Source organism: Echiichthys vipera, assembly GCF_963691815.1.
Source record: "Echiichthys vipera genome assembly, chromosome: 7".
Taxonomy (NCBI): domain Eukaryota; kingdom Metazoa; phylum Chordata; class Actinopteri; order Perciformes; family Trachinidae; genus Echiichthys; species Echiichthys vipera.
This window is the reverse complement of record NC_139832.1, coordinates 24,421,964-24,444,306: the sequence shown is the minus strand read 5'-3', so window position 1 is coordinate 24,444,306 and position 22,343 is coordinate 24,421,964. Positions and strand designations below refer to the sequence as shown.

The 22,343-nt window shown below is 40.4% G+C and overlaps 2 protein-coding genes across 2 annotated transcripts in view; both read left to right on the top strand.

The window, feature by feature from the left end:
* Positions 1-817: 817 nt before the first annotated feature.
* Positions 818-11,541, top strand: meak7 (MTOR associated protein, eak-7 homolog). The gene is made up of 9 exons (XM_083917399.1): positions 818-885; positions 1,625-1,801; positions 2,325-2,588; positions 2,746-2,890; positions 3,992-4,203; positions 6,469-6,655; positions 7,937-8,055; positions 9,304-9,483; positions 10,707-11,541. The coding sequence occupies exons 2-9, from the start codon at positions 1,631-1,633 to the stop codon at positions 10,830-10,832; spliced, it is 1,404 nt and encodes a 467-aa protein (XP_083773525.1). The 5' UTR covers positions 818-885; positions 1,625-1,630; the 3' UTR covers positions 10,833-11,541.
* Positions 11,542-16,400: 4,859 nt separating this feature from the next.
* The window catches only part of plcg2 (phospholipase C, gamma 2), a 30,778-nt gene continuing 24,835 nt past the window's right edge, over positions 16,401-22,343 (top strand). The window contains exon 1 of the mRNA XM_083917400.1: positions 16,401-16,540. The gene's annotated coding sequence lies outside the window, so the exon portion shown is untranslated. The remainder of the gene's footprint in view (positions 16,541-22,343) is intronic.

Genomic DNA, 22,343 nt, shown 5'->3' with positions numbered 1-22,343 from the left:
TCCGGTGCAGACTCTACTGGTGAAAGATGGAATAGGACTGAAAGTACAGTTCCTCCTAATGATACTGAATTACTAGGTTTTTGTGTTGACCTCTATGTGGTTTTTGGGCACATAGTGTTATTGTTGATGTCAATCGGGTAAGGGAACATCAGTGATGTCATCAACTGATTTGGAGTTACTATTAATTTCCTGGAAAAAATATTGATGGCTAAAGGATGGACAGTAAATGAAGGAGTGACTAACACTTCCCTACAGTATGATTCATGTGATTTTACCAGCCACGTTTTCACCTTGTCAGTCTGTGTGTGTGTGTGTGTGTGTGTGTGTGTGTGTGTGTGTCATCATAGCAAAATGTGTTCCTGGAGACACCTACTGTAGCAAGAATTAATAATATCCATTATTTACACCTTTAACTTTTAACACAAAACAATTGTTTTTAGAAATATTGTGAAGCAGCCTAACAGTGCCTGTACTTGAGTAACACAAGAGAGTAAAGTTGCAAGTTATCGCTGACTTTAATAAGCTTGTAAGTGACATGCATTTCATCTCTATGACCATGTAGTCACTGTGTGTGTCTTTATAAAGATGGATGACTGTCTAACTGCACTTTGAAGATACAGACGATATTGATTGGCAGTCAAGTTTACAAACCGTTGCAAAAAACAAAACAGAACATAACCCCACTGTGTTTCTGAACACACCCCTGCTAAACAACGGCCAATTCTCCCCGCCTCCCGACACCATGGACCAATCACAATGAAGCAGGAGAACGTTTGGCTCATTTGATTGGCTACAACAGTGGTCTCGTGGCAGACCCCGGAAGTTTACATTTGTTGCTAGAAGGCCAGTATCAGTATGGAAAGCTTAGCTGCTGTTCTTTAAAAGGTTAGCGACACATTTAGCGTTGATTTTGAAGTTCCTAACGTTAGGCTTTGAGGACATTATGAACGTTATATTTACATTACACCTAAAGCTTATTGCGTCGGGAATACAGTGAAGCGACGCTAATGTCGTGCTTTGCTACCTGGCGTTAGCTAACTTAATCATCCAAGGTCCAAAATAAGAAGTTATGTTATTGACCATGGAGACAACCGTAGGCTAGCTGTATTATCAAACACTGCTTTTAAATGAAACGTGACTTCCGATTGTTAAATGTATATGGGATAATATAATGACCCCCTGAAGGGTCCAATCATCTAAGGGGTCATGTGGAGCCCTTTTTAGGAGCCCTACATACTGAATTATTAACTAACAACCTTAATTAGGACAACAGCAGCCATGATGGTTTTGCTGGGATATTGGTGACATTTTGCAACTGGCTGATAACAACAAATTGTTCAATTCAGTTGGGACTAATATATATATGGAATATGAGCTTACTAAGTCAGCTGAGTGTCACAATATCATTCATTTAAGTCCTGACAATGTGATTGTCAATATCAGCAGCTGGCTCTGTGTTAATTAGATGTATACAGTTATGAAATATGACTACACTAAAATCAATATTGCACAAGATGCATTATGTTTTAGAGTTGATTTTGGGTTAATTGTACCCGTCTGTGTGTTCACATAATGACATAATGACTGATGTGTGTGTTCTGCCATACGCTGTGTTTGAATGCAGAGTACCATGGGAAACACAGAGAGCGTGGTGGTACAGAAGCGGATGGCCCGCTTTCGCCCTGATGAGCGGCCTGTAGTTGAGGGGGTCTTCGACAGGCTGCAGAGCGGTGCTGGGGACCCTCCAGGAGCCCCAGGGAAACCACCAGTAGGGAAGACACTTACGCTTCAGATGCTGCAGGTGTGAAAATAAATAGACTGTGTAAATAGTGCTCACAGGTGTCATTTCAACATCTGAGCATGATTGAAACTCAGCCCATTATCAGATGAAACTATTCTCAGGTAAAGACAAGATGTGTTTATTTATAAAATAGTTTCAAGTCTTCATTATGTCTGAAAATGACCAGATGAAATATGTCATGAATTCAGTATTTCATCTCCATAAAATTACTCCTTGTTATCTGATAAGTGCATGTTTACGCAGATATATATATATATATATATATATATATATATATACAATATTTGGTCCTCATTTCCCTTCGCATTTACTTTGCAGTTATTGTTCTTTCTAATTCAATGCAGTTTTACAGATTCCTTAGTAGGTATACACACTCATAAACATGGTTTGTCACTTTGACTATATGCTCTTGTTCCACTGCACAAATGTCAACATATCCAATGTATTCTATCAGTATATCTATCAGAGAAAGGTAGTTGCCAGCCTGTTATGTAAAATCAACCCTTGCTTTTGTCTGTGCCAGTCCTCAATGGGCAGCCTGGCTCCAGACTCCATGGTGAGGAGGGTCTACCAGTGCATGTGTAGTATCGACCCTGGCCTGGCAGCACCCGCAGCTTCTGGGAAGACTAGCACCTCTGCTTCCTCTGGAGTAGGTCGAGAGCAATTGATCATCTTCCTAGCAGACACCCTGCGAGGCACTGCAGAAGAACGGGCTCCTCTCGTCATGGCTATGTCCAAAGGTGGAGCAGGGCCAGAAATGGCTGTCACATGTGAGCAGGTATCCGAGGTGAGCAGAGGGGAAAATGGAGTAGGAAATAAATTCCTGTAGTATTTGTCTACTTCTCTCCTTTTTCTTTTGTCAAAACCCTCCATTCTCACTCTGATACCTCCATCCTTCTCTGCTGACACCTTAGTCTGGCTCTTTTCCCTTTCTAAATACGCAGTTCCTCCAGGACCTGATTTCTGCTGTAGTTCAGATTCTGATCCACAGAGGGCGCCTGCAGGCCTGGAAGCCAGAGAGAATGGGTGATTGCTCCCTAGGTGTCAGACTCCTGGCAGAGCATCTGTGTTCTGAACTCAAACCCTCAGGTAATTTAAAAATGAAAGGTTTTTGAACATAATTAGGGGATGTGACTCCTCTCCACCTTAAGTACTGTTAAGTTGTTTAGTCAAGAAAGATTTAAGAGTGTATTGCTCAAAACATAGCTGCCAGATTTGCTCTCCATTATTTAATGAGCACAAATGTTGTTCAAATGCAGCATGATCTCTCATGGCCTTTTGTAGGGAACAGATTCAAATCCAGACTTCTAATCTTCTTCAGGAATGTCTTACATGACAATACATCGCACTGTGAAAGTAGTGTACATCAGTAGAGAATGAAACTATCTGACAAGTCGGATCAGTTTAGGGTACCTCTTACCACCTACACAGAGGACAGATCTCCTCCAATCTACTGGGATTCACATTTCAATTCAATTCAATTTTATTTACAGGGCCAATTCATAACAAAAGTTATCTCAGGACACTTTACATAAGGAGTAGGTAAAGACCACACTCTATGACTTATTTATGATTTACATAGACTCAACGAAAACCTTCCCTATAACAGGCAGGAACATGGAACAGACCCAGCTCTGTGGAGGACGGTCATCTGTCTGCTCCGTTTGGAGAGAAAGAAGGGAGAGAGAAAGAGTGAAAAGACAGACAGATGTACAGAGAGAGACAAAGACAGACACAAAGATAGAGAAACACTTCCAGAGATCCAAGCAACCAGAAAAGTAACAGTAACTATAATAATATCTATAGTAATGTTAATATGACTTATACAGTATGTTTTAGCAGTTGATATAGTAGAATGGAAAAATTCAAAGAGCCATTACAGAATGGAAGCCTTTACCAAATCACATTAATAAAATAAATATCAGAGCCACTTTCAAGAAAACGTTAAAGGAGCACTTAATGCAGTTACGTATATAAACAAATATTAAATAATTCATCTTGCTTGTTGATTGTTTTTTGTGTGTGGTGTCTAATGGTTGATGATGGCTTTTTTGTACGTAATGTACCGTATATGATTGTTTTTAAACCATTCTGTGCCGGACTCCAGGAAGACTAGCAGACTTAAAAACTAAACTAAACTAAACCCTCTTCTCTCCCCTTCTCTCCTCTCCTCTCCTCTACTTTACTCAGATCAGGGAGGTTATGATGTTTCCTGTCTGGAGGACTGGATCTTCAGGGTCTCCCAGGTATCGTTGTATCTGGAGATGCTGGTAGCCGAGGGCCTAAATGTGTCCCTGAGTGGCCGGCCGTCCCCCACTCTGCTGCCTCCCTGCAGGGAGACACCTTGGAAAGAGCTGAGGTGTTTGCTGGACCTTCCCACCCTCATGTTTCTGGCACCACAGGTCAGTATACAGATATATTTGGCATTATTACCAGCTGTGATTGCTGGTATTGTTTTACACCTTGTGAGTCAGTATGTGCGTGTCATCATGACAAAATATGATGCTGGATGCAAGATACAGGCCCAAAACCTCACAGTTGAGTAGTTGAGTTCAAAATGACTTCATGTCCCCGGTGGTCTACAGTACTGTTTTTTTCTTACCAGAATTTCTCACTCTTTCTTTGCCTCGAGTAAATTTTTGGTGAAAGCTTGATAACAACAGTGGAACGGAATTCTTAATAAATTTTAAAAATTGGGACATTTTGATTTCTCCCCACCTGGAGAACTGTCCCCATTATTTGTGGATAGAAAATTGAAAGACATAATAACAACCAGCAGGTGTTATATACGAGCATGTGGTATATGTGTGGTGTGGCACTGCCGTCGCTGTTTTACTGATTCACAGCATTTATAAACGACATGTCAGTCATGTTCTACTGACATCTATCAATTCTTATCACCATATACTGATAATATGCCGCTTTCATAGTCATATGTTGCTGCTGTTCAACTGACATACGGTACAGCACATGATAACTGTCACTTGTGTTCTAGAGGGATAAACCACTTCCCTCCATCATTTGATGATATTTTTGACGTATTTTGGCTGCTGAGAGCTACATAAAACCTGCATGCCACTTATGTGCCACTGACAGAATTTCACCAGCAGACACCAAACTGGCAGCTTTCACCGTAACATTGCAGTGGAAGGTGCAGTTAAGGAGGTTTGATAGTGTTTGATACTGACTTGAGCCCTGCATGAATAAAGGCAGCCTGGTTATTTATTTAAATTTGTCCCACCTGCTGGCGCAGTGGGGGTGCCAAGGCGCTGTGTTGGCCAATCACATACATCCAAGTTTACTTTGTAACATTAACGTTGTATTTCTGCTGCATACTTTGTGATGTTGTAACCAAAGATTAAATAACTGCAGCTGTGTTGGATTCAAGACTTGTAAATTCAGTGTAATACAGTATATAAGTCATCCAAGTCAAAATGTAGGTAGTTTTAGATCCATTTCTAAAAGTACATTTTAAACATTTAACCTCTTTATAGCTGGGTTTAGGCAGTCAAAGTTCCCGGTTAGTTTAATATTCAAAATGTTAGCAGTGACTTGAAGCACATGACCGGGCATGGTGTCAAAACCAATATAATTCCCTAATCATTCAATTCAATTTTTTTTCATTTATTGTCCGCTTAGGGAAACTTTTCTTTTTCTTTCTGACTGACTAACTAGCAGTGAGCCACTTCAAGATTTCTTTTCTATAACACTACTGGACTAGAAAACAGCTTAATCCTCTCTTATGTAGTTCATACGCAATGATGCACTGTTGCATTTAGTTTTTTTGCATTGTGGTGTTTTGTAATTTCTGTGTATTTATTTTGCTCAAGCAAAACATTTCTCTTGTCAGTATATCCTATCATCAAACATCACTATCCTGCCGACAACACAGTGACCTCATAAACAGTAAACATTTGGCTTTGCACATAATTAATTAAGTCATAATATAAATGTTTCTCCCATGACTAACCACTTCGCCTGCGCCACTCACACCATTATTGGATGGTAAACCAGTATTACTGTTAATAGTTTTGACCTCTTCTCAAAATTCACACCAGCTGTTACTTTGTAACCTCCTAGCACACAAATCGGCCCCTATGGTTTTCTAATTGTCTTTAGTTAAATCTAGAATTGGTACATTTTTTAAACTTAAACAAAGGTCCACGCTTAATGTTTCCAGAATTTGCTTTTACATTTATAGAAGGAACCCCTTGTCACCATACTGTATATTTCACAATAATGCTACTGGCAAAGTTTGATAGTCTCAACATAGTTCAAGCTCAGTTACTTTGGCAATTAATGCTGACAAACTGGTTAAATTTCCTTTATGGAACCAAATCAAATGAAAAGTCAGACTAACCCAAATGCTGTCAAGTAATACATCTTCATGTCATGCAGGGCAGCATATGATACAGTGTCTCAGGTTCACTTTATCATATCTTTTATCATATTTAGTTTTGGCACCTTTAAAACCAAATAAATGCTGGGTAGTATGCATAATTCATAATTTTGGTTTGCAGTTGATTAATGTATTTAATTAATGACAAGGTATATGTCATGCAAAAGATCACATGAAAATATAATTATTCATTCATTCAATAATATGCCTGGGTTGAAGAATGGTATTAACACACTCTGTCATTGCACATCTGTGTTAATCTCTCCAGTTGCCAGACCGGTACAGTGCCCCCTGGAGACTTGTGTTTTCGACACAGCTGCATGGAGAGAGCTTCACCAGGATGGTGGCCAGTCTGACCAAATGTGGGCCCACTCTGCTGCTTATCAAAGACACAAAGGGACACGTTTTTGGGGGCTTCGCCTCCCACGCCTGGGAGATCAAACCTCAGTTCCAGGGTGAGAAAGAGACTAGCTCCGTCTGAGCTCACAGCACTTGAATGACTGTTGTATGACACAGAAGTCATTTGCTGTTTGATTAAAACAATCTCTAGTTTATCAGATGCCCTCAGGAATTTTATAGAGAACACATTAACATTAGCCCACATGACTTTCTCTCTCATGTTAGCAAATCATCCAGTGCTACAATGGTGAGATTTTTGAGACCAATGCCGATACAGACCTTAGAAGGGGAAAATTCCCAGATTATTAATAATGAATTTTTGATCTGGAATAAAAAAAAAACAGACCTTTTCTATGTGGATTTGGCACCTGTATAACAACAATACCTTTGCAAGGGTACCCAGGTGGATTCTTTCTTAAACAAACATCTTAATTGATGGATATTTCACATGATTATATTTTATACATACAATGTATTTCACTGTCAACCAATTCTAGAAATTAACTCTGAGAAAATAAAGAAAAAACAAATAGCTAAATAAACATTCATGTTCAGTACTAGCCAATTACTGACCCTTTAAATAAAGCGTCAATAATACGTGCTGAGGCCAGCAATGCTTTGAGCTCTAATTACAGCGTTAAATGTTTCCATGTTTTTACTAATTTTACAATGATGGGAACAACTATTGTACGACAAAACAACTAAATGTACACCCCAGCGTGCTGTGGTACCCGCTTTGGGAACTACTGCCTTAGGTATTAAGATTTATGGCTGAATGAAAATTTTAACAGCAGTTTAATGGTTTATGAAATTGTTGAGTTTGTACTGCTGCTAAAGAACTGACGTGACTGTGCAAATGACTGATGAGCTTCGTAGAACTCACTCCACGCCGGAGTGTCGTGACAAGTTTCAGAATCAACTTTATTGCCACGTATGTAATCAGATTACATTCTAGGAATCTGGTGTTGTGTGCATAACTGAAAATATGAAAACATACACAAAGAATACGCTAAATGTAGAGTTACAAACAGAAATTAGGACAATACAAATATATAGAATTAGAAGAATGAGCACGTTATAAATATAAAATGCTCATGTACATAATGTATACATATGTTTCTGACAGATTTCTTTCAGAATTTAGTCTAAATCCATTGTGCTGTGTAGAAACATTACTATCATGTTGGTGTGGACCAGACCCCAGATCAGGACTGATGTTAAAGCACTGATAAAAGGACATATTGAGGAAGTAATACTACTTGTTTGAATACTGTGGGCTGTCACTTGAATTTTCTCTTAGATCTTAATAATTTGTATATATGTGGGTGTGTGTGCAGGTGACTCCAGATGCTTCCTGTTCACTGTGTTCCCCAGACTGAGAGTTTATACAGCGACAGGATACAACCAACACTTCATGTACCTCAACCAGAATCAGCAGACCATGCCCAACGGACTGGTAAGACTGCCGTAGAGGGTAACTTCTGTTGCTTGTGGCCTGCAATTATAATAATATGTAGCCTAACTTTATTCGAGCGAGCTAGAGAATGAATGAAGAAAGGGAGCGGCGTTTGGTGAGGACAAAGCAGTGAATCAGAGGTACAGAAAGTTGTTCGTCACATTCAAACCACAAATAAAGACACAAACTCCTCTGCACAACCCTGCTGGAAGGTGTCACTTTGTCAGATTATGAGTGAATGCAGAATATCTGCAGAACAACGTTCGCAAACACCCTTGCTAGCTAACTAAGTTTCTCAATGCTAAATATGGCTGTTAGCTGTGTAAATATCTAATGTTAGCAAAAGGAAATATATAAACACATTATGCAAACATAACCTTTCATTCATCCACCTGACATTCACAGTACTTCCAAATGAGGCCACGCCCACTTGGGAGACAGGAAGTGTATAGCATTTCATTCCATTGGTGCAGCTTGTAATGCCCCATCTTTTGTTGTAGAGCCTTTTTGATAGTATACCTTTAATTCAGCCAGTCAATCAGACATCGCCTGATAAGGTAGCATCCGTATACAAGTTTTCTGATTTAGGGGACTAAATCTTTATTAAAACTGCATAACTAACGGTTCTCTGACCTTTCGTGTGGTGGATACGATACTGTGTTGTTTATTACATACGGTATTTATGGTGAAACACAAATTGGTAGAACAGTGGCCATAATAGCAAGTAAACAGGACTGAACTAATCAATATTTATTAACGACGGATCAACTGTGTCTGTGTCTAATGTTAAAGTGGCATTAGATTGTGTACAGAATCATGTCGTCATCAGGCAGCTCTGATAAACCCACTGTGTGCCACCTGTACTCACCTAAAAGAAGAGTGAATGTTGAACACAATGCAATTTGTATATTTTATGTTTTCAGCTTATTCGGCTCATTCCACCAGTGGCCAAAAAATAATAATAAAATAAATGAATGCAGCTTTAAAAAGGGGTTGGTAACATTCAGAAAATGTAAATTTTTTCTGATGTGATAGTACTTTTGGTATTATTTGTATCATCATAATGAGCTTCAATTCTAGTGTAAAAAATACTACATCTTTTGGCATCAGAGTGGTCTCATTTTAATTTAAGTTTTATTTACCAAAATATTGGTGGTTGATTTTCAGAAATATTTAGGATAGATTCTTTTTAAGTACTTTAAATACTCTTCGCTCTGTCTCTTGTGGTGTTTTTGGATGCTTTATCAGGGTATGGGTGGTCAGCAGTTCTACTTTGGCCTGTGGCTGGACAGCGACTTTGGCCGTGGTCATAGCCGCGCACGGCCCAAGTGCACCACCTACGGCAGCCCTCAGCTCTCTGAAGAGGAGGACTTCACCCTGGACTCAGTGGAAGTGTGGGCTGTCGGAAAACCCCCAGAACCAGAGGAGGTCAGAGTACTTTTGTTTTTCTTTTTGGCCTTTATTTGACAGCAGATTCAATAGAGACAGGCAGGAAACAAGGGGAGAGCGAGGGTACGGCATGCAACAGAGATCTCTGGCGGCAGTTGAACCAGGGACGTAGTGGTTCTGTGTTTTGCTAACCGTCCTGCAAATGTCAAGGATGATCCATGCTCTTTTCCAAGGAGATCTTGCTTGACATATTTCCACACAGTTACACTGGGCCTAACTCATGCACCACCCTACAGTTGCAGGCTCACAGCAGAGGTGGAGTTTGTCCACAAAGGTCACAGTAGGGTCAAGGTTACTGCTGCTGCCGTGGGGGGAGACATATGGACGAAACAGCAGGGCCATCTGCTGGGTAATGAGGAGCTCACGGGAAAGATGTGGGAATCAAAGAGGGAGGCAGACAGGTGGAGGTGGAGCTAGTGTAGCATTTTCATGCCTTTTTTTTGTCATTTTCAGTCAGTCTTTACACATTTGTTTTTTTCAGGTGTACAATTTGTCACTCACTGATATCCATATTCTGAAAAAATATAACTACCGTCCCATTCTTGTGAGTACGATATCTCACGAACCCTGGAGGGATTTCCTTTAAATTTGGCACAAACGTCATATATACTCAAGGATGAACTGATAATGTTTTGGAGGTCAATTGTCAACCTCACAAAAGGCATAACTTAAGAATTTTTACATTAATTTTTCTCAACATTTCACACAAATGTTTAATAAGATAAAATTATGAACCTACAACATTTTATATCCAAAAGGTCAAAGGTCAACTTCACTGTGACGTCATAATGTTTCTGTCCATTATTCAACACCGTAACTCTGTAACAGAAGGCGAGACGTTTGGTCGGATTGGTGATACTAATTGTAAAGTGTAGTGATTGTATACAGTAGATCTTAAATGTGTTTGTGTCCCATCCACATCCAAAAATACACTTAATACCATTTATTTCCTTCAAAGTCTTCACTACAAATATATTTAAAGTCTAGACAGTATGGATTTAAACTGCCATTTGACTGACTGTCGGAGGCATACAACCAACACAAGGTGGTAATTCAAGTTTTTTAGAAGGCAGGCAGAGGAGAACACACACATCAGGCATTTAATTACTGTACCACAAATAGAGAACCTAATTTACATTACAGCTGTTTCCTTTAGAATATGAAGAATTAAACCAATGGTTTCCGTACGTTTTGTGTTTAAGGGTGAGGAGGGGCCAAGCAAGAAGAGTGTCCTGGATGTGGATCTAGAGGTCCAGGCCATGATGGCGATGACAGGGAAGACTCTACACAGTCAAGGCCTCAGGGAGCCAGAGGAAGACCAGGACTAGTGAGGGGCAAGGTGCTCCCGGTCCACCTGGTACTGACACAAGTTGCGATTTTATCATCTGACATATCTGGATAACAATCACACCAGACTTTAAGACCTTTCTCCAGTACACAATATAGTGATGTCAGATTTCTCTCTCCCTGCCTACGAAAGACGTCTTCACAGTATAAACCAGGCTAACAGGTTATCATCCACCAAGGTCCAAAGGCAACTAAATGTGGTCTGTGTAGTCTGATCTCGCTCCTTCACACACAAGTGGAAGCTACCAGTGTGCAGGCTTCAAGCCAGCGGTGTGAAAGGGACCAATGTGTCAGGGGTGTGTTAACTCTTATTTCCACCAGTGTTTGATAGAAGCAGACCTTTTTGAGAAGAGGCAGTGGAAACAGTAGCTTCAGTCAACCAGAACACAACAAATCCACATCATATTAGGTTGAGAAAGGCAAGCACAACAAAACAGTAAGTTACACCATTGATAGTTATGAATAACAGTAAAGTAATATATGTAATTATCCTGAAGGTCTGGGTTCAAAGAAGCTAATGATCCTGTTAAGCCCATTTTAAGAGAAGCTGGGTGCCCACTAGCTCACCTGGTAAAGCAGGCGCCTCATATATAGAGTCCTCACAGAAGCAACTCTGGTTCAACTCCAACCTTCAGTCTTTGGTGAAATATTTTGTGAAAATATCAGTGAGCAAAATTAGAGAACACTTTCAGATACCTTATTGGTGTCTGGCTCCTGGTGACAATTAACTTAATTATCGGACACACCCTATTTATCTGGCAGCTCTCCTGCTTACTTGCAAGATGGCGAGCCGCTCTAAGGTGACTGAAACCCTGCGACAGCAGGTTGTCCAGATGAAGGCCAAAGGGACGACCCTCTCAGCCATCAGAGAGAGGTTGGGCGTTTCAAGTCTTTGATTTTAAGAATATTGAAACTTTACAAGGACACAGCTTAATTTAATTCCCTCAAAAAGGCCAGTCGTCCACGTAAAACGAGTGCACGAGAGGACAGGATTATGTAAACACTCTCACTAGGGAATCAGTTCAATACTGCAGCTGGAGTTGCTCGCCAGTTCAGTGCTGAACAGGGCAAAGATCTGTCTCTGCACACAGTGTCTCATTGATTAAGACTTTTTAGACTAAAAGCCCACTCTGCAGTGACCAAACGTCTCATCAGCAGAAAGAATAAAAAGGCGAGACTTGTCTTTGCTGAGGAGCATGTTGTGTGGACAGAGGAGAACTGGTCCAGAGTGACTTCAGTGATGAGAGCAAATTAAATTTATTTGGTTCTGATGGGAAACATTATGTTCGTCGTAGGACTGGGGAAAGACTGAACCCAAAGTGTGTGAAAAAGTCAGTTGAATTTGGAGGAGGAAGTGTCATGGTTTGGGGGATGTTTTCTGCAGCAGGAGTTGGGCCTCTTGTACAGCTACATGGCAGGGTGAATGCAAATGCTGATGTGAACCTCCTTCAACAATGTGCAATACTTTCACTGCAATTGTCTCCAATCAGCTGCAATTTTCCTCCAAGGCAATGTCCCCTATCACACTGCAAAACAGGTGAAGCAGTTCCTTGAAGCTAAAAATATTGAAACAATGAAATGGCCAGCCCAGAGTCCAGATCTAAACCCCATAGAGAATCTCTGGAAAATCCTTGGCAACAAGGTAATGTTTAAGAAACCCACTACAGTTACTGAACTGTGGAAGAGACTGAGTCAGAATGGACCAAGATCAAACCAGAGCAGTGTGAGAAACTAGTGATGTCCTGTGGGTGCAGATGTGCTGAAGTCATTCAAAGCTGTGGCCTCTACACTACCTATTCATTTTTTAATCCTATAGCCCGAAGAAAACACTGTTGAAATCTTCTCTTCTGTCACAATGGTTACTGTTGTCTAATTTTGCTCACTGCCTTTTTTTCACAAAATAAAAGTTTTTCGGTTAGGTGCCTTGGTTATTTAAAAAATAAAAACATGCTAGTACAGCAGTGGTATAGCCACAGCGGATATTCTATTAAATTAGGAACAATAAAAAATAACAGAATTTCAGAATAAATCAAGAATTAATATATTGTTCTCTAATTTTGATCTCCAGTGTATGTGTGTAAACATGTGATTCATGAAAAATTAGTTATTCAGGGAATTCCGCAACAACGAGAGGACAAATCCAGGACAAATGATCACTTAGGGCGTGATCACACTGTCCTCCCGGACCACGACCCGGACTTTAGGGTACTTGTCCCCCCTCCCTCTCCCCCCCGCGCCCCAGCCCCGTTTGTACTCACACTACCTGGGCCTCGGCCAATGCTTCTTGCTGTCCATACGCCTTCAAGCCGTAACACGTCACACGCATTGATCGCGTGTGTGTGGCTTTGTTTACAAATCTTTCCATAGACCTCGGAGTTTTTGTGCGTCTTGTCGACTGTTTTTGAATATTTTCATCCGACCAAATCTGCAGTAAACACAACGTGAACCTTTCACCACCATTGTTGTTGTTGTTAAATGTCCGCGCATGGTCCCTCCTTCTATTTACATGTCCGAACAGGCGGACATAACGCTACTGCCGTAGGGCTCGTGCTCGTGCTTGTACACGTGCGCACGCTCGTGCTCGTACATGTGCAAACGGCTCCGCTAAAGCCCACCTCTTTCAAGCGGGCCGCGGCGGCCCAGCTGGCCCCAGTTGAGCGCGGAGCGGGTGCGCTCACACTACTTAGGGCGTGATCACACTGTCCTCCCGGACCACGACCCGGACTTTAGGGTACTTGTCCCCCCTCCCTCTCCCCCCGCGCCCCAGCCCCGTTTGTACTCACACTACCTGGGCCTCGGCCAATGCTTCTTGCTGTCCATACGCCTTCAAGCCGTAACACGTCACACGCATTGATCGCGTGTGTGTGGCTTTGTTTACAAATCTTTCTGTAGACCTCGGAGTTTTTGTGCGTCTTGTCGACTGTTTTTGAATATTTTCATCCGACCAAATCTGCAGTAAACACAACGTGAACCTTTCACCACCATTGTTGTTGTTGTTAAATGTCCGCGCATGGTCCCTCCTTCTATTTACATGTCCGAACAGGCGGACATAACGCTACTGCCGTAGGGCTCATGCTCGTGCTCGTGCTCGTGCTCGTACACGTGCGCACGCTCGTGATCGTACATGTGCAAACGGCTCCGCTAAAGCCCACCTCTTTCAAGCGGGCCGTGGCGGCCCAGCTGGCCCCAGTTGAGCGCGGAGCGGGTGCGCTCACACTACTTAAAGGTACTAGACTTTAGCTGAAAAAACGGTTTTGGCCGCGGCCAAAAGGACAGTGTGATCACGCTCTTAAAGGTACTAGACTTTAGCTGAAAAACCGGTTTTGGCCGCGGCCAAAAGGATAGTGTGATCACGCTCTTAGTCATTGGAACCACAACTTTTAACAGTGCGGTTTGAAACATGCCTATTGTCTCTTAAAAATAATTTAAATTGTCATCGAATATAGTGTATGAAGTTGATAGGGGATTTTCTGTGTGTGTGTAGTGAATACAGTATTGCAGTGTTTGTTGTATTAAAATAAGAGGGGGCCTGGATGGTGCAACTACTTTCACATGCGTTTCTCAGTCGAAGGAACTGTGACAATTTGTTTGCCTTGATAATAAGTCAGTGTTCATTTGATCATGTCTGTCTTTGCTGTGAAAGGTTGGCATCAACATATATGACCAGATCTCCACTTTGACACCATAAATGTACCAATACACATACCTGCTCAGAGACTGAAAGGCAACTCTGTATTCATCTCCCTCCTCCTCTTCTGGTCTGCTATCATGCAAATTACTGAAGCAAGTTACTCATGCAAATCTCTTATGTAATCTTACAGCAGGTCACACAGTGACACGGTGGACATGGTTCCATAAAGAATACTTACAGGTCTTTATATGTGTGTATGGAAATTAATTTATTCTTTTATTCCCGGAAATGTGAATATATTTTGAACCTCATTATATGCTCTTGATTATACTTGTATACTTACACTTGTGTCATACAGGTGAGGACATTTCAGAGTTCTTTATCGGCTCATGACATATGATGCAGAAATATGCTGTACTCAGTAATACGATGGAAGGCCAGTGCATTGATGTCTTGCTTAACATTTTTTATTTTTTTGTTGTTGTAATAAAACAAAACAAAATGCTTGTTTCTCTTGTTTTAGTGAGAACTTCTCCTTTGCCAAGACGATGCTGACAAGTGTGGCAATGATGCTGATTTAACAGCAGGATTATTATCACTCAGGTGTGCCTCGGGCTGGTCACAACCCAGATCACATGTAAGCCACGCTGATGCAACAGTTTGCACAACCAAAGAATTTCTGCACAAATTGTTAGAAACCGTCTCAGGGAAGCTCATCTGCATGCTCACTGTCCTCCAGAGTCTTCACCTGACTGTGGTCCGTCGGTGTAACCGACTTGAGGACAAAAGCTCACCTTCGATGGTGTCTGGCACTTTGGGGAAGTGTTCTCTTCACAGATGGATCCCATGTGACCAAGAGGTGTATCTGTAGTCCCAGTTCTGAGTGACTAATAAATATCTTTTTTCAAGATAAAACTGCACATTTCAGAGTGGCCTTGTATTGTGACCAAGCCCAAGGCACACCTGCGTAATAATCCTGCTGTTTAATGATATGCCACACCTGTTGGATGGATGGATTATCTGGGCACTTAACACTTTTGCGCACACAAAAAAAAATTGTGTGAGTAAAACCAGGTCTTGAATCTTTTATTTCAACTTGTAAGAATTTGGGACAAAAACCTTTTTTTAAGCGTTTATGTTTTGGTTCAGTGTACATGACAGCGGTGAAATGTAACTAGGCAGGCTACAGTTACTTTAAGTATTGTACCTAAGTACAATTTTGAAGTACGTGTACTTTAAGTATTTCATTAATGACATATTTTCATGTAATATATATTTCAGATGGAAATATTGTTTTATATGTTTACTATAATGTATAGATTAACCTACCCAGCAGTGTGTGTCATGTTATGCTGATACAATTTTTGTTCAAAATAAGGATCAATTGAACTATAGTGGGTTATTTTTGAACTGTGGTAGTAGTCTAATTTCTTCCACCACTGATAAGAATTAAGAATATGATTCATCTTTTCCTTCCTCACGTTTTTAAATTACCCCGCGACCCCGACCCCGGGATAAGCGGTTGAAGATGAATGAATGAATGAATGGGATTGTTTCAAGTTAATGACATAATGAGTCGTGTGAGGACCCTGTGGACCACCTCGGGAGTCTTGTCAAACACACGCTGATGGATCGGCTTTAAAATGGCGCAGCTTTCTCTGCTGCGCCAGAAACAGCGGACTGTGCGCAGGTCCAACGTACAGTCAAATAACACATAAAGCTGCAAAACACTGATTCAGAAAATAAACCTGAGGGTTCATCCTGACAGGGCGCAGCGGCAGCTCAAATGCCCTCCTCCCTTCTGATGCCACTTGTTCACTGTAGTTTGCATACCGTCCTTGCTTCCGGTCCTTTTTTTTTTTTTTTTTTTTTATAACTTGGAGCCTATAATGCAAGTTAACTTTTACTTCCTTGTACACACACATAGAGGAACTGACCGTTTTGCGGCTGGCCTTTTTGTCAACACTCTACATCCTCCCCAGCTTCGTTTCATGACTTTCAAACCATGAACGGGTAGAAAAGAAGCGGAAACTTCGTGGAGCTGAAAAGAAAAGAAAGGTATAGGTCTTTTACTTTCTTTAAATCTTATTATGGGGACGTGTTAAACGGCCTGTGGTGTGACAGTTGAGTTAGGAGAGGGGAAATCCGCTTTTTGGCGGCGGCATACAGCCTGTACTGGGCTTCAGATGGTGTGTGTGTGTGTGTGTGCGTGTGTGTGTGTGTGTGTGTCCTCCGCTGTCTCAACGGCTGCATTCACCATCACCATCATATCTGCTCTCATACATTTAAAAATACATTTTGCTATTAATGTTATTATTTCGCAGTTCCTGCCTGTTAAAGTTAAGGTTTCCATCCCCACTGTGTGCACAAGATTGCTTTATTAATACTGTATCTAATTACTATAATAATAATAATTATTATTATTTGTATTAAAGATAGTGCAACTTGCTGCTGCTCATGGGGAAATCGTTGGGTAAATCATGAATAAGTCATAGAGGGTGGTCTAGTGAAGTGTCTTTTGTTATGATTTGGTACTATAAATGAAATTGAATTGAACTGTATTATTAGGCTATTATTATTCATGTTTCTTCTATTAAATCCCTTTTAAAAAGGGCTTTGTATGAAGCCAGAGTTACAGTTGGACCGAGGCCCTTTAATGGGTCCAGAACCTTGCTTGATTTTGAATCAAACTTCTCAGTTCTGGTCTATACTGCATTCAGTTGTTCATTTAGTAGGTCCACTCTGCTAAAATGCAGTCTAATACAAGTAAATCAATCATATCTTTACCAAGGTTATAATGTTGAAACTGTTTTTTCTTTAATAGAGTCTTTTGCCTCTATTGTATACTGGGTGTATACTGTATATTGTACTGTATGTTAGGGGTGTGTTTGGCACGTTTCTGGAAGTTTATTTGATTCCTCCCATTGTCTGTCTAGAATTATTTTAGAAAGGTTCTTCACCCAGAAAAACTGCCTCTGCTCCAAGTAGCAAGAGCTTTTTTCTGATAAAGCAGCTACGGTGCTATGTTGTATTGTTGACGAAACTGGGGGGAATCTGTAGTTAGGTAAAAATGAACAGGATTTATTTCTAAATGTCTACATGCCGTTGACAAACAATGATACACTTTGGATTTGGAGTTACAGTGTATGTCCACAAACAGTAGAGCGATCAAGAGTCGCAGGTTTGCTGGGCACACATTTGTGCAAAACGCCTGGCCATGGTGTGTGAGGACCAAAATATTTACCTCAAAGCCTTGTGCGGATTTTTGTGGACACAGACATGTTTAGATACTCTCAGCTTGTGTCTTTTTAACTTGGAATGAGCTTGTAGAGTTCGCCCGCAGTAAGCTGTTTGGTGATGCTGGAGGAAGTGTTACCTCTGCTTAACTTTTTCACAGGTGAACTTAGCACCGAAGCCCTGACGTTTATCGCCCTCATTAGACGCTATTAGTGCTCAATCTGATCATGTTTCTGCCCAATATTCCCTCTTTTTTTATGCTCTGTTTTGGTCTCCACCAACCTCGGAGAAATATATATGTACAGCTGCTAATTGGTTTTGTCTGTGAGGCGACGTGAGGCAATGCAACAGTCGGCCTTCGTCCATTCGTTCTTTGATATCGGGGTTGGTGTGTCTGGGCCTTTAGTGTGTCCGTTAAAAGGTTCTTTTGGTGCATGTGTGTGTGTGTGTGTGTGTGTGTGTGTGTGTGTGTGTGTGTGTGTGTGTGTGTGTGTGTGTGTGTGTGTGTGTGTGTGTGTGTGTGTGTGTGTGTGTGTGTGTGTGTGTGTGTGTGTGGGACAGAAAGAATATTCTGACACATTTGTGTAGGCCCAACTGATAGGGATTTTTTTAGACTTTTAGAACTTCCCCAGTTATCAATATGGCGGCCAATATAGGGAATTTTTGAGCTGCAACAAAAATGGAGCTTTTCCATGTGGAGACATGTGGCGCACTGATATGACTCTGCAAAGGTATTTAGAAGGCTGCTTTCCTTAGCGTATAGCTTAATCTATGACTATTTAACCTCATTATACATACAGTGTATTGCATTCAAGGGTTAAAGCAAGAATCAGTTTGTGAGCCTGAAAAGTTGGGGAGGAAATGTGAACTACTGAAGTATTATATGTATTTTAAACTGCTCTATTCCTGAAATCAGACATGGTGCCTGACATCTTTAAGCCCTGTACATATTCATACATCATGTTCAGTATCAGTACAATTTCTGATCATTTAAATGAAGAATAAACAAAAATAAAATAAATATCTAAATTACCCCAAGCATTGTTTTCTGCATTATATATTGTGTAAAAAAGGTGATACGGATATGTCTGTGATAGCCCAATATAGGTTGTTAATAATACTGTATAACAGTCTGGCTCTACATGTGTGAAAACTCTTGTACTTGCTGGACTTGATGACTAGTTACAGGTAACCAATCTCTCTTTTTGTCATTACCTTTTATTATTTTTGTATGATTAACATATAACTTTAAGCTTCATTAAAACGTTTTAATGAACTGGTTACAGCTGTTTTGATTAGTACATATTGATAATTGATAATGCGTATGGATATCTTAAACCTGTGTTAAACACAAAGCTTACTTTCCACTTTAATCTAAAACCACATGGAAAACTGGGTTTGTAGTCAGTGAACTGTGGTGAACCTAACTTTGAACTCAGCCTGCAAAATATAAAAAGTAACTTTTGGATGACTCTGTTGTCACTTGAACTACTGTTTCACTTGTTCCTCTGACCTTTTCACAATTTCATTTAATCAATATTGTAGGAAATTCTGTCTCTTGCCATGTTTGTTATTTTATTTTATGCAATTAGTCCAGTTTTGACCTGGTGTTTGTGCCATTTTATCAAAAGCAAATAAATTTAATCTCAGCTCAACCATAGTGTAACTCTTAGAGTAACCTGACAGTTTGTAGGTGTTTGTAGTTTCTGTGTATACACATGCATTCCTTCGGTGTGTATGGGTTGAGTGTCCCTGTGCGTATCTAAGGAATGAGACCGCAAACATGTTCAAATCCAGCACAGCGGATCATCACATCCTCGTTTCATATAAACACTGGTTTTCCTGAAGCGGGCGTATTTGTGCATGCGTGACTTGAAAACACATGGCTGTATTGACACAGTATTTGTGTTTTGTATTTCTTCAGCATCAGTATGAGGAAATGTGTTCGCCTAAATAAGTAATTCTGACAGGGACAGTCCCTTCACAGGGGTTAAGGTTTCAGCAGGGAAAGCAGGGGAATAATAATGAATCATTAATTTCTCTTTAAAACACTGAAGAAAACTTTTTAATTTTTATGTATCATGATTTAAAATATATATTTGTTATATTGCGTTTAATATTGAATTTAATATTTAGTTTCCACAATAAACTCAGTGATTTCACATTGATATTAAGCAAGGAATTCACCCGCACAAAGATATGCTATGCTATACCTTTTTATAATGAAAAACATCAAAGCATTTTTTCTGACTTCTTTCTGGACCTAAGGTATATATAGTGCATGTCTTTTCATACACTAGAAAACTCTCCACACTACCTTTTTATTGATATTTCATAACATAGTGTAGTTCATCAGAACTGCTGTAGCACTGTTTTGTTATATGCCTTTGGTCATTTGCAAGTTAAATCTAAGTTGTTGTAACGTACCAGGTTGACCTTCAACACCAACCTTAACTTCACAAGTATTTGCCCACGATTTTCTAACAGTTTTATCTTACTCTGCCACTGCTGCACTATATAATCCTGTTCCGTTTGAGCCAAAAGTGTCAAGGGAGGGCGAATTGTCATCCAATCAGTGACACACATTTGTGGTGAGAAGGTGGACACTGCAACTGCAGAGCTGTGCTTCTTTATTTAACTGTTTTGCCCAACTTCAATAAAAAACACCACATCCTCATGACCACCAACACCTATATTACTTCCACCCTCAAAATTATGAAACAATATACTAATACAGTGTACTGTAGGTATAAAATAAATGATTGACATAGAAAAAGAGTGACTGTATTGAAACGAAGGCAAGGGACTGATAATAATAAAATGAACCGAGGGAGAGAGAGAGCACGGTCACACTAAGATATATATCTGAGCTCGAAGATTTGCATGTGGTATTATTACTGATGTCGTATGTGACGCAAACTGGTTGACAACCCAGAGGACCGACAGCTGGAGAGGACGAACAGAAACACAGGGCTATTAAGTATATGTCTTTAATTTATGTTTTTAAAGGGGATAACCACCATTTTTCAGTACCCTTCCTTGTCAAAAAGAAGTATTATATTTTTTAATTCGGTATATTCTGTGGCCTTGAGGGGAACTTGCCAAAGTTTTTAAAAAAACATGTCACCGTAGGGAGGAGGTCGGTATGGCCGCAGTTTGTGTCCCGCGAGTCACTTTACAGACATATTTATTCTTTTCCTAACCAAGTTACTTTGTTGCCTTAACATAACCAAGTAGCTTTGTTTTAATTTTCAATGTTCCTTGTGTTTGAAACGGCGACCGTAGTGGAGCATCACAGATCGATGCACAGGGCTACCCAGTGCGTTGAGTAACAGAAGGGGATGAGTTGGGATGAGGGGGTTGGCTTGACTCATAGAAACCATAAATGTCCCTGTTAGTTTTGTTTGGTCAATCTTTATAAATTTGAGTCTTTAATATTGGATGTATGTGCTGATTTTAATGCTGAACTTATATTTACCTAAATGTTGATTAAACATGTTTCTAACACATTGAAATAACAGCTTTCTAAATTAAGTTTCTTGATCCAAATACCAAGGGTCCCAGTTCAAAATGATAAAGTTGATCAGCCTGTATTTGCTATTATCTAGATAAAGTTGAATTGGGAGAATAAGTTAGTAGTAGACTATATATTAGAGATGCAGGATCCAGTTTTTTTCGGGTCCAACCCGATAACGATACCTGGGCTGAGCGTATCGGCCGTTACCCGATACCGATCTGATCCTACTGTTGAATGAATGAAGCGTATACGTGTCCATATGAGTGAAGGCATCAGGCTTGACATAAACATTTAGCCTTGTTTGAAAAAAGGTAACAAATTAACACGGATATAAATGTACTTAATATTATTTATTAACAAATAACAAAGTGCAACAAAAATAAAAAAAATAACACTTCCATGTAAAGTGCACTGCGGGCGGCTGTGGCTTGGTGACAGAGTGGGTCGTCCTCTGTTCGAGAGATTGGTGGTTCGATCCCCATCTCCCCCCGGTCCACATGTCGAAGTGTCCTTGGGCAAGACACTGAACCCCGAATTGCTCCCCGTGCTGCGCATGGGTGTGTAAATGTGGTGTGAGTGATTAGATCAGATTAGATGGTCTGTAGATGTCCACTGCCATCAGTGTGAATGTCTGTGTGAATGGGTGAATGTGACAAACACTGTGAAGCGCCTTGAGTAGTCAGAAGACTAGAAAGGCGCTATATAAGTACAAGTCCATTTACCATTTACTGCAGACAGATATTGCAAAATGTGATATAAAACCCTGACTGTTGTTGCAAAAATAGGATTAAAGGGATAAGATTAGTGTAACTGTATTGCTGTGTATGATATTAATAAAACAAAATTGACTGGATCAGAATGCTGGATCGGCCTCATTTATTCGATATCCAACCCAGCTAATTAGTCAATATTGGAGCCGTTATCCCGGATTGGTGCACCTCTACTACATATGAGCTCGAGCTATAACAGGCTCGGATTGGCTCTGCAAGCACTTCTTTGACACTTTCAAGTGGACGTTCTGTGGAGGCAGTGTGATTTGAGGTAATGTGGTATGGTCTGAAAACAGTGAAGAAGATGAACATCAAGGATGTTGTATTTCGGCTACGT

Excerpts from the sequence above, each read along its gene's own strand:
- meak7 (XM_083917399.1), top strand. The coding sequence starts at position 1,631 with ATGGGAAACACAGAGAGCGTGGTGGTACAGAAGCGGATGGCCCGCTTT. Across the intron at positions 1,802-2,324 it reads TTACGCTTCAGATGCTGCAG|TCCTCAATGGGCAGCCTGGC; the intron begins GTGTGAAAATAA and ends TGTCTGTGCCAG. Across the intron at positions 4,204-6,468 it reads TCATGTTTCTGGCACCACAG|TTGCCAGACCGGTACAGTGC; the intron begins GTCAGTATACAG and ends TAATCTCTCCAG.